This window comes from Lethenteron reissneri, unplaced genomic scaffold (genome assembly GCF_015708825.2).
Source record: "Lethenteron reissneri isolate LAM-NWPU_2019-01 unplaced genomic scaffold, ASM1570882v1 scaffold_1197, whole genome shotgun sequence".
NCBI lineage: Eukaryota > Metazoa > Chordata > Hyperoartia > Petromyzontiformes > Petromyzontidae > Lethenteron > Lethenteron reissneri.
The window spans coordinates 1-12,370 of NW_026890890.1; the positions used below are offsets into that span (position 1 = coordinate 1).

General features: G+C 49.2%; 1 protein-coding gene across 1 annotated transcript in view; it reads right to left on the reverse strand.

The window, feature by feature from the left end:
- Positions 1 to 91: 91 nt before the first annotated feature.
- The window catches only part of LOC133361671 (calmodulin-regulated spectrin-associated protein 1-like), a gene marked incomplete at its 3' end in the record, with an annotated part of 44,837 nt that continues 32,558 nt past the window's right edge, over positions 92 to 12,370 (reverse strand). The window contains exons 5-7 of the mRNA XM_061580655.1: positions 7,890 to 8,081; positions 3,028 to 3,189; positions 92 to 255 (exon numbers count right to left, since the gene is read on the reverse strand). Coding sequence (XP_061436639.1) covers positions 92 to 255; positions 3,028 to 3,189; positions 7,890 to 8,081 — 518 coding nt within the window. The remainder of the gene's footprint in view (positions 256 to 3,027; positions 3,190 to 7,889; positions 8,082 to 12,370) is intronic.

The window sequence follows — 12,370 nt, forward strand, 5'->3', positions numbered from 1 at the left end:
TAGTAGCAGCTGGTGATGGTGATGGTGGTAGTGATGTTCGCACGGTAGTAGTAGTAGCAGCTGGTGATGGTGGTGGTAGTGATGTTCGCACGGGATGGCGGCAGTGGCGTCGGCGTTGGGTGTACCCATCCCGCACGGTGTTTGGCGACGACTGGCACGTCTCCGGCGAGCCGTTACCTTGTGGTGGGCAGGCGACTCCGATCTCTGTCGCAGTTTCCACTCAGCCTCCACAATCTCGCGCATCTTCATGTTCACCTGCGCACAACGACAACGGATCGGCAGCGTGGCCTCTGTGAATTCACTCGTGCGCGCGCGTGTGAATTATCCCGTTCTTTTTCCATGAAAAGCGAAAGTCCCATATAAGTATTGAAAATTTCGATTGAAAGCTTTCGTGACTGCAGCAGGGATTCATCTTCTTGGTTCTTTCGGTAAAGTCATCGTAGAAGGGAAATAATAAAATAATATAAATAAAACATAATAAAATATATGATTTTAATAGAAGGGAAATAATAAAATAATAAAAATAAAACAATAAAATAATCTAATATTTTATTTAAATAATATAATATAAAGTCACGTAGAAGGGAAATAATAAAATATTAAAAATAAACCATAATAAAATATATTATATTAGTTTAATAAAATATATTATATTATTTAATGTTTTATTTTTATTATTTGATTATTTCCCTTCTACTCGACTTTATATTATATTATTTTAATAAAATATATATTATTTTATTATGTTTTATTTTTATTATTTGATTATTTCCCTTCTACGTGACTTTATATATATTATTTTAATAAAATATATATTATTTTTTAATGTTTTATTTTTATTATTTGATTATTTCCCTTCTACGTGACTTTATACATTATTATTTTAATAAAATATTATATTATTTTATTATGTTTTATTTTTATTATTGATTATTTCCCTTCTACGTGACTTTACCGATAGAGCCAAGAAGTAGTATTCAAAACTAATTAAGCGCCCTGTGTATTTGGAGTTTGCGCGTCTCTCTCTCTCGCGTGGATTTTTCTCCGGGTCCTCCCGGTTTCTACCCTCGCCGCGTTTAGAGTCGGCGCCACGCGTTTCCAGCATTTGACTGCCGCTATAAAATTTCCAGGCGACAATGACGATCACCGCGTAAACGAACAGTTCAGTTCCACAGTTTGTCGTGCAGCACGACAAACACTGCCGCTCTGCGCCTGCTGCGTTCCGTGTAGCCCCAGCGCTCTATGAGTATGGGTCTCTGTGGGTCTCTATGGAGTATGGGTCTCTATGAGTATGGGTCTTTGTGGGTCCACGGGTCTCTATGAGTCTGTACAAACCGCGTTCGGAGTATTCGGCTGCCGCTGTGAATGTCCACTGTGATGATGATGATGACGATAAGTCACGTGGTGGAGCTGCAATCATTCGTGATGGCCAGGGTCAGGGGCACAGCAACTCTGTGGGGCCTTAACCGGTAAAGCGAAATAAATAACACGTGACCTGAGCTGAGTCTTCTTGGTTCTTTCGGTAAAGTCATTCCGTAGAAGAGAAATATAAATAATACAAATAAAACATATAAAATAATTCTCACGACGTTTCGGCCACAACGCAAGCAGCCGTCCTCAGGTGAAGAATGAAACACCACCAAGCTTGGAGCGTATATTTAAGCTGCGTTGGAGAGGGGGAGGTGGGAAGAAGAGCACCTTGACAAAAGAATTTGCAACCCAAAAGAATCTCCAACCCAGATTAAATATACGCTCCAAGCTTGGTGGTGTTTCATTCTTCACCTGAGGACGGCTGCTTGCGTTGTGGCCGAAACGTCGTGAGAATTATATTCTTAGGTTTTTCGGTAAAGTCACGTAGGTAAAACATTAAAAAGTAAAATAAAATAAAAATCACGACGTTTCGGAGGCAACACAAGCTTCCGTCTTCAGGTGGAACCGTCACAGCCACGACAGCTGTATCAAGTAAATGAAATGAAATTTTTATTTTATTTACTTTTAATGTTTTTACCTACGTGACTTTACCGAAAAAACCTAAGAATATGAATCATTGCAGTCACGAAAGCTTCAAATCTAGAAGTCGTGAGGAATTATTTTATTATGTTCATTTTTATTATTTTATTATTTCCATTCTACGTGACTTTACCACAAGAACCAAGAAGATGAATCCCTGCAGTCACGAAAGCTTTAAATCGAAAGGAAGGTAAATTACCCTTTTTACCGGGTAAAAGGGTAAAGATGTCGACATGCCAAGGGGGTAAGGTAAAGGGTCGGGTAAAGGTAGCTCGGAAGAATTACCCGGTAAATACGGTGCCTTGTTTACCGCTAAAGCTCCGTGGCGCAGTCCGTGGCCTCCATTTAATAAGTAACATTTAAACAAACTTTAAAAAAAACACGCTTTTATAAAATGTACTAGTAATGGAAGAACTCCACGACTCCAGTAAGTGGCCCCGAGGCTTGCCATAACGTGAGGGACCGTGGCCAATTACAGCCAACGTCAGTTGAGCGTGGACAATTAGAGCCAAGCCGAAACATAACGTGTAAAAAAGATCATTTAAAAATATGTATTTTTTTTAGTGATAGAATATAGTATTGTCACCATTATGACATACGTATACCAAGTTTGCAGTCGATACCACATTGGGAAGTGGGTTAAAATTGAATTACAAAATTTGAGGATACGACAGCGATGACGACTTCAACAACGACAACAACAACGACAACAACAACAACGACGACGACAACAAAAGACAGAGTGAGTTAATAGAAAGCGTGTAAAATTGGAATCATCTAGAGTATTCTATATGTATAAAGCGCTCTACCTTAGCATTTACCGTTATAAACCTTGTCATGTGTAGTAGTTCCCTAGTAATTACCCTGTAATCGGGTAATTTGTATTGTGGTAAGGTAAAGCTAGGCTCGTTGTTTTTACCTTTAAACTTTTACCTTACCTTGCCAAGGCCTACCCAGCGCGTACCTGTGTGCGTTACCCTCGCCAACGCGCGCGCGGCACGACCCCGTAACGCTCACCTTGTTGATCCAGAAGAGCATGGCGTCTTCCAGGCCGTAGGGCAGCTCCTGCGAGGCGGAGAACGTGGAGAAGCGCTGCACGGCCGCCACCACGCGCTCCACGCTCATCATCTCCACCGCCACCGCCATCATCAGCGCGTCCATCAGAGCCAGGTGAGCCACCTGGTCACGCGGGCGGGCACACGGACGCTCCGTTAAACCGTTCCTACAGAGACCCACGCTCAAAGAGACCCGCATGACCAGGTGAGCCACCTGACCACGCGGGCGGGCACACGGACGCTCGTTAAACCGTTCCTACAGAGACCCACGCTCATAGAGACCCGCATGACCAGGTGAGCCACCTGATCACGCGGGCGGGGCACACGGACGCTCCGTTAAACCGTTCCTACAGAGACCCCCGCTCATAGAGACCCGTGTGACCAGGTGAGCCACCTGATCACGCGGGCGGGCACACGGACGCTCCGTTAAACCGTTCCTACAGAGACCCACGCTCATAGAGACCGCTTCACCAGGTGAGCCACCTGGTCACGCGGGCGGGCACACGGACGCTCCGTTAAACCGTTCCTACAGAGACCCACGCTCAAAGAGACTCGCGTGACCAGGTGAGCCACTGGTCATGCGGGCAGGCACACGGACGCTCCGTTAAACCGTTCCTACAGAGACCCACGCTCAAAGAGACCCGCATGACCAGGTGAGCCACCTGGTCACGCGGGCGGGCACACGGACGCTCCGTTAAACCGTTCCTACAGAGACCCACGCTCATAGAGACCCGCATGACCAGGTGAGCCACCTGGTCACGCGGGCGGGCACACGGACGCTCCGTTAAACCGTTCGTGAGCGACAGAGGTGGCGGATCATGCGGCGGGGGGTGGTGGTTTCGGTTCGGGGCATCCCCCGCTGGAACGCGGATTGGCGAAGGTTTGGTTGTTTCGCCCAGACGAGTGTAGATATGCAATGTTCGTATACACTACTATATACTACTATATTACTATACACTACTATATACTACTATATATTACTATACACAACTATATACTATACACTACTATATACTACTATACGCTATAATATTACTATACACCACTATACTACTATACGAATGCATCGTGTGCATTCACACCGGATGACGGCTGCTTGTGTTGCATTAGAAACGTCGCATTCTATTACTTAGTTTAGTTTATTTCTACATGACTTTAGCGAAAGAACCAAAAGTAATTGCTGCAGTCAGGAAAGCTTCTAATCAAGTTTGGCTTTTCATCATCGTCATCATTGTCATCATCGTCGTCATCGTCATCGTCGTCGTCACACTCGTAGAGATCCACACTCACAGAGACCCACAAAGACCCACACTCATAGAGACCCACAGAGACCCATACTCATAGAGATCCACAGAGACCCATACTCATAGAGATCCACAGAGACCCATACTCATAGAGATCCACAGAGACCCATACTCATAGAGATCCACAGAGACCCATACTCATAGAGACCCACAGAGACCCATACTCATAGAGACCCACAGAAACCCATACTCATTAGAGATCCACAGAGACCCATACTCAGAGACCAACAGAGACCCATACTCAGAGACCAACAGAGACCCATACTCATAGAGACCCACAGAGACCCATACTCATAGAGACCCACAGAGACCCATACTCACAGAGACCCACAGAGACCCACACTCATAGAGACCCACAGAGACCCATACTCATAGAGGACCCACAGAGACCCATACTCATAGAGATCCACAGAGACCCATACTCAGAGACCAACAGAGACCCATACTCAGAGACCAACAGAGACCCATACTCATAGAGACCCACAGAGGACCCATACTCAGAGACCCACAGAGACCCATACTCATAGAGACCCACAGAGACCCATACTCAGAGACCCACAGAGACCCACACTCATAGAGACCCACAGAGACCCACACTCATAGAGACCCACAGAGACCCATACTCACAGAGACCCACAGAGACCCACAGAGACCCACAGAGACCCATACTCACAGAGACCCACAGAGACCCACAGAGACCCACAGAGACCCACACTCACAGAGACCCACAGAGACCCACAGAGACCCACAGAGACCCATACTCATAGAGACCCACAGAGACCCACACTCACAGAGACCCACAGAGACCACAGAGACCCACACTCACAGAGACCCACAGAGACCCACAGAGACCCACAGAGGACCCACACTCACAGAGACCCACAGAGACCCACCACCCACAGAGACCCACAGAGACCCACACTCACAGAGACCCACAGAGACCCACACCCACAGAGACCCACAGAAACCCACACTCACAGAGACCCCTAGAGACCCACACTCACAGAGACCCACAGAGACCCACACCCACAGAGACCCACAGAAACCCACACCCACAGAGACCCACACTCACAGAGACCCACAGAGACCCACACTCACAGAGACCCACAGAGACCCACACTCACAGAGACCCACAGAGACCCACAGAGACCCACACTCACAGAGACCCACGAGACCCACACCCAAAGAGACCCACACCCACAGAGACCCACAGAGGACCCCACTCCAGAGACCCACAGAGACCCACACTCACAGAGACCCACAGAGACCCACACTCACAGAGGACCCACAGAGACCCACAGAAACCCACAGAGACCACAGAGACCCACAGAGACCCACAGAGACCTACAGACCTACAGAAACCCGTAAGGAAAAGGGTTAAGAACATGCATCTCCCTCGGCGCTCTCCCTCCTCGTTCCGCATCTCACGTGAAACCTCTCCGCGTCGCTTGGCGTGCCGGCCCCTCGTATTGACGTTACAAACAAATACACAACACAGAACAAGACGAGCGCTCATCTCGGGAGCCCAGCGACCCGTTCCGTGGGGAATTCAGGACGATGAGAGCGAGAGAGTGAGAGAGTGAGAGAAAGAAAAGACCCGCTAGAGGCAACCCACAGAGACTCGGAGGAATGCGCCAGCGCTGATAGCGTTCGCGCCAGCAGCCCCCCCCCCGCCGTCCCCCTCTCACCGGGGTCGCTTCACCCCCGGTGACATCGGCACGTTTTAAACAAAGCAAACAGCTCTGCCGGCACGCGCCGGGATTACGCGTGTGCCGCGAGGGGAGTGGGCACGGGGAGAATGACGCGCGGCAAAAGCCCCCCGTCCCCCGTCCCCCGTCCCCCGCCGCACCCCCCCCCCCTCCTGGCCCGGCGTAACAAAATCATAGTGGGGAGCACAGGTGGTGGTGGTGCAGCATCTGCCAATCATTCGGTCAATCCGTGACTATTTCACGACTATTTTGTATTTTACAACCAGGTAAGGCCCCAATCCGAGCCACTGTGGAGCTCTTTATCGGTAGCGAACCCCGGCAATCGAAAATGACAATAAAGTGGCCGATGATCATCATCGTCGTCATCATCATCATCGTCGTCGTCGTCGTCATCGTCGTCATCATCATCATCGTCGTCATCATCATCGTCGTCATCATCATCGTCGTCATCATCATCGTTCGTCATCATCATCGTCGTCATCATCGTCATCATCATCGTCATCATCATCATCGTCGTGCGGAATGTACAGCGGCATCCAAAAACGCGTGTTGCCACAGACTCGTAGAGACCCACAGAGACCCACAGAGACCCACAGAGACCCACAGAGACCCACAGAGACCCTACTCAGACGCCCATACTTATAGAGACCCACAGAGATCCACAGAGACCCACAGAGACCCACAGAGACCCACAGAGACCCACAGAGACCCACAGAGACCCACACTCACAGAGATCCACTCAGAGACCTACAGAAACCCATACTCGTCAAGACCCATATTAAAACCAAACTTGTATTTTAGCAGGTAAAGCCGACTGAGCTATGCAGCTCTTGTTTAGAAGCGACCTGTACCCTTCACACCACGTGCCCTCCCCCCTGCCCCAATGCACACGGTGTTTCCCACCTGCGTGGAGTAGTGAGCCCAATCTCTACCCCCCCCCCGGCCCTCCCACAGAGCAACCTGTCAAGCCGACATATTCTCGGGCCCCCCGATCGCTGAGCTTCTGTACCCCCCACGAACCCCCCCCCCGCCCCACCCCCTCTCCCCCAACCCACCCCTCCCCCCGCCCCCTACGTTCAGCGTCTTTGTACCAGAGAGAGGGAAGGGGAGGGCGATAAGTAAACTATTGAAATTACCGTAGAATTTTTGTATGCACATTCAAAGTAACAATAAAATAATAGACGATAAAACCAAAAAGTTGAATCTATATGTATAAAAGGGAAATTTGTGAATATGTGTGTCCGTTCGAAATGTTTAGCGTACTTCGCGACATGCAACAAACTTTGACAAGTGGGTAGCTTCCAGACTGAACACAATGCAAAAAGCATAAAAATAGACTTTTGTATTTTGGGGGGGGGGCGCAATAATGGATATATTTTGCACGGCAAGTGAGCGGTGACGTCACATCTGTGACGTCACATCTGTGACGTCACACATGTGACGTCACAGATGTGATGTCACCCCCATGCTGCAGCGTCACGCTGTGTTGCCTGCTGACGTCACGCATCCCCCACCCCCCACCCTCCGCGTAGGCCGTGTGTTAATCCAAGACAAGAATCCAAGTCTCAGGCGAAGCCGGATAGCAGAGGTCGCAAATGGATTTTGATTCCTTACCCGTACCCGGCCGCACCAGGGTCGCAAACGGCTACCCGCACCCGGCCGGGTACGGGCAGCCGGGTATCGGGTAGGGTACGGGTATCGGGTATCCGATTGCGACCTCTGCCGGGTAGTAAAGCAAGTAGGACAAAAATTCAAATTAAAAAGTTTTAATTTGAACGCCACCCGGCCGTCGTTTGCACGCAGCCTCCCACCATGTTGATGGGCGTGTGCGCCAGGTCATCCTCCGTGATGGGGGTCTCCCCAGAACCGCCGCCCACCACGTGAAGGCCCTTGTCAGCCAGAGCCCGCACAACGGCCCCGTGGCCCCCGCCGGGACCCGCGGTGGGGCCCCTGTCGCCGCCGCCGCCACCGCCACCGCCCCCGCGCATCACCAGCAGGCAAACCTACGCGGGGCGCAGGGCCGGAGAGCAGGCCACGCGGAGAGCGAGAGGAGCGAGAAGGGAGAGAGGTGAGAGATGAGAGAGATGAGAGAGAGGTGAGTGAGAGATGAGAGAGATGAGAGAGAGTTACATGCTAATTCCTCACTTTAACATCATGCTAATCTCTCACATTAACATAGCTACTGCCGTGCCCAGTTACTGCACATTTCTCACTTTAACATCATGCTAATCTCTCAACTTAACATAGCCACTTCCGTACCCAGTTACATGTTAATTTCTCACATTAACATCATGCTAATCTCTCACATTATCATAGCTACTGCCGTACCCAGTTACATGCTAATTCCTCACTTTAACATCATGCTAATCTCTCACATTATCATAGCTACTGCCGTACCCAGTTACATGCCAATGTCTCACTTTAACGTCATGCTAATCACTCACATTAACATAGCTACTGCTGTGCCCAGTTACATGCTAATTTCTCACTTTAACATCATGCTAATCTCTCACATTAACATAGCTACTGCCGTACCCAGCTACATGCTAATTTCTCACATTAACATCATGCTAATCTCTCACATTAACATAGCTACTGCTGTGCCCAGTTACATGCCAATTTCTCACATTAACATCATGCAAATCTCTCAACTTACCATAGCCACTTCCGTACCCAGTTATGCCAATTTCTCACTTTAACATCATGCTAATCTCTCACATTAACATAGCTCCTGCCGTGCCCAGTTACATGCTAATGTCTCACTTTAACATCATGCTAATCTCTCACATTAACATAGCTACTGCTGTGCCCAGTTACATGCCAATTTCTCACATTAACATCATGCTAATCTCTCACATTAACATAGCTACTGCTTGTGCCCAGTTACATGCTAATCTCTCACTTTAACATCATGCTAATCTCTCACATTAACATAGCTACTGCCGTACCCAGTTACATGCTAATTCCTCACTTTAACATCATGCTAATCTCTCACATTAACATAGCCACTTCCGTACCCAGTTACATGCTAATCTCTCACATTAACATCATGCTAATCTCTCACATTAACATAGCCACTTCCGTACCCAGTTACATGCTAATTTCTCACTTTAACATCATGCTAATCTCTCACATTAAACATAGCTACTGCCAAACCCAGTTGCATGTCAATTTCTCACATTAACATCATGCTAATCTCTCACATTAACATAGCTACTGCCGTACCCAGTTACATGCTAATTCTTCACTTTAACATCATGCTAATCTCTCACATTAACATAGCCACTTCCGTACCCAGTTACATGCTAATCTCTCACATTAACATAGCTACTGCCGTACCCAGTTACATACTAATCTCTCACATTAACATCATGCTAATCTCTCACATTAACATAGCCACTTCCGTGCCAGTTACATACTAATCTCTCACATTACATCATGCTAATCTCTCACATTAACATAGCTACCTGCCGTACCCAGTTACATGCCAATTTCTCACGTTAACATCATGCTAATCTCTCACATTATCATAGCTACTGCCGTGCCCAGTTACATGCTAATTTCTCACTTTAACATCATGCTAATCTCTCACATTATCATAGCTACTGCCGTACCCAGTTACATGCCAATTTCTCACATTAACATCATGCTAATCTCTCACATTATCATAGCTACTGCCGTACCCAGTTACATGCCAATTTCTCACATTAACATCATGCTAATCTCTCAACTTACCATAGCCACTTCCGTGCTCAGTTACATGCCAATTTCTCACTTTAACATCACTAGACCCAGCCAGTTCTTTATGACCCATGGGCTACACCCATTTAAAACCTTTAAGACAGTCTGCATCAGCAGCAGGCCACGCTTTCACACCTGATGACGGACGCTTGTGTTGCGCCCGAAACGTCGTGATCTATTTTATTTTATACCCACGTGACTTTACCGAAAGAACCAAAGAGTACGGGGATCTGTGCGAGTCTTTGCACGTGTGTACGAAAGGTGTGACCTTCTTTCACACAGTGCGTACGTAGCCAGCCGTGTTAATCAGAACTGCCCTGTGTGATTCTCTGGGGCTCTGTGCGAGTCTTTGCACGTGTGTACGAAAGGTGTGACCTTCTTTCACACAGTGCGTACGTAGCCAGCCGTGTTAATCAGAACTGCCCTGTGTGATTCTCTGGGGCTCTGTGCGAGTCTTTGCACGTGTGTACGTACTGTGTGACCTTCTTTCACACAGTACGTACGTAGCCAGCCGTGTTAATCAGAACTGCCCTGTGTGATTCTCTGGGGCTCTGTGCGAGTCTGTGCACATGTGTACGTACTGTGTGAATCTCTGGGGCTCTAGTGCGAGTCTGTGCACGTGTGTACGCACTGTGTGAATCTCTGGGGCTCTGTGCGAGTCTGTGCACGTGTGTACGTACTGTGTGAATCTCTGGGGCTCTGTGCGAGTCTGTGCACGTGTGTACGTACTGTGTGATTCTGTGGGGCTCTGTGCGAGTCTATGCACGTGTGTACGTACTGTGTGAACTTCTTTCGTACCGTGCGTACGTAGCCGACCCTGCTTATCAGAACTGCCCTGTGCGATTCTCTGGGGCTCTGTGCGAGTCTTTGCACGTGTGTACGAAAGGTGTGACCTTCTTTCACACAGTGCGTACGTAGCCAGCCGTGTTAATCAGAACTGCCCTGTGTGATTCTCTGGGGCTCTGTGCGAGTCTGTGCACGTGTGTACGTACTGTGTGATTCTGTGGGGCTCTGTGCGAGTCTATGCACGTGTGTACGTACTGTGTGAACTTCTTTCGTACCGTGCGTACGTAGCCGACCCTGCTTATCAGAACTGCCCTGTGCGATTCTCTGGGGCTCTGTGCGAGTCTTTGCACGTGTGTACGTACTGTGTGACCTTCTTTCACACAGTACGTACGTAGCCAGCCATGCTAATCAGAACTGCCCTGTGTGAATCTGAGGCTCTGTGCGAGTCTGTGCACATGTGTACGTACTGTGTGATTCTCTAGGGCTCTGTGCGAGTCTGTGCACGTGTGTACGTACTGTGTGAATCTCTGGGGCTCTGTGCGAGTCTGTGCACGTGTGTACGTACTGTGTGAATCTCTGGGGCTCTAGTGCGAGTCTGTGCACGTGTGTACGCACTGTGTGAATCTCTGGGGCTCTGTGCGAGTCTGTGCACGTGTGTACGTACTGTGTGAATCTCTGGGGCTCTGTGCGAGTCTGTGCACGTGTGTACGCACTGTGTGAATCTCTGGGGCTCTAGTGCGAGTCTGTGCACGTGTGTACGTACTGTGTGAATCTCTGGGGCTCTAGTGCGAGTCTGTGCACGTGTGTACGCACTGTGTGAATCTCTGGGGCTCTGTGCGAGTCTGTGCACGTGTGTACGTACTGTGTGAATCTCTGGGGCTCTGTGCGAGTCTGTGCACGTGTGTACGCACTGTGTGAATCTCTGGGGCTCTGTGCGAGTCTGTGCACGTGTGTACGCACTGTGTGAATCTCTGGGGCTCTGTGCGAGTCTGTGCACGTGTGTACGCACTGTGTGAATCTCTGGGGCTCTGTGCGAGTCTGTGCACGTGTGTACGCACTGTGTGAATCTCTGGGGCTCTGTGCGAGTCTGTGCACGTGTGTACGCACTGTGTGAATCTCTGGGGCTCTAGTGCGAGTCTGTGCACGTGTGTACGCACTGTGTGAATCTCTGGGGCTCTAGTGCGAGTCTGTGCACGTGTGTACGTACTGTGTGATTCTCTGGGGCTCTGTGCGAGTCTGTGCACGTGTGTACGTACTGTGTGAATCTCTGGGGCTCTGTGCGAGTCTGTGCACGTGTGTACGCACTGTGTGAATCTCTGGGGCTCTAGTGCGAGTCTGTGCACGTGTGTACGCACTGTGTGAATCTCTGGGGCTCTGTGCGAGTCTGTGCACGTGTGTACGCACTGTGTGAATCTCTGGGGCTCTAGTGCGAGTCTGTGCACGTGTGTACGTACTGTGTGAATCTCTGGGGCTCTGAGCGAGTCTGTGCACGTGTGTACGCACTGTGTGAATCTCTGGGGCTCTAGTGCGAGTCTGTGCACGTGTGTACGTACTGTGTGAACTTCTTTCGTACCGTACGTACGTAGCCGACCCTGCTTATCGGAACTGCTCTGTGTGTGTGATTCTCTAGGGCTCTGTGTGAGTCTATGCACGTGTGTACGTACTGTGCGACCTTCTTTCGCACCGTGCGTAAGTAGCCATCCATGCAAATCGGAGGTGCGGGGGGGCGAGGGCAGAAGACACCAAGCTAAAAGAAGCGCCGCAC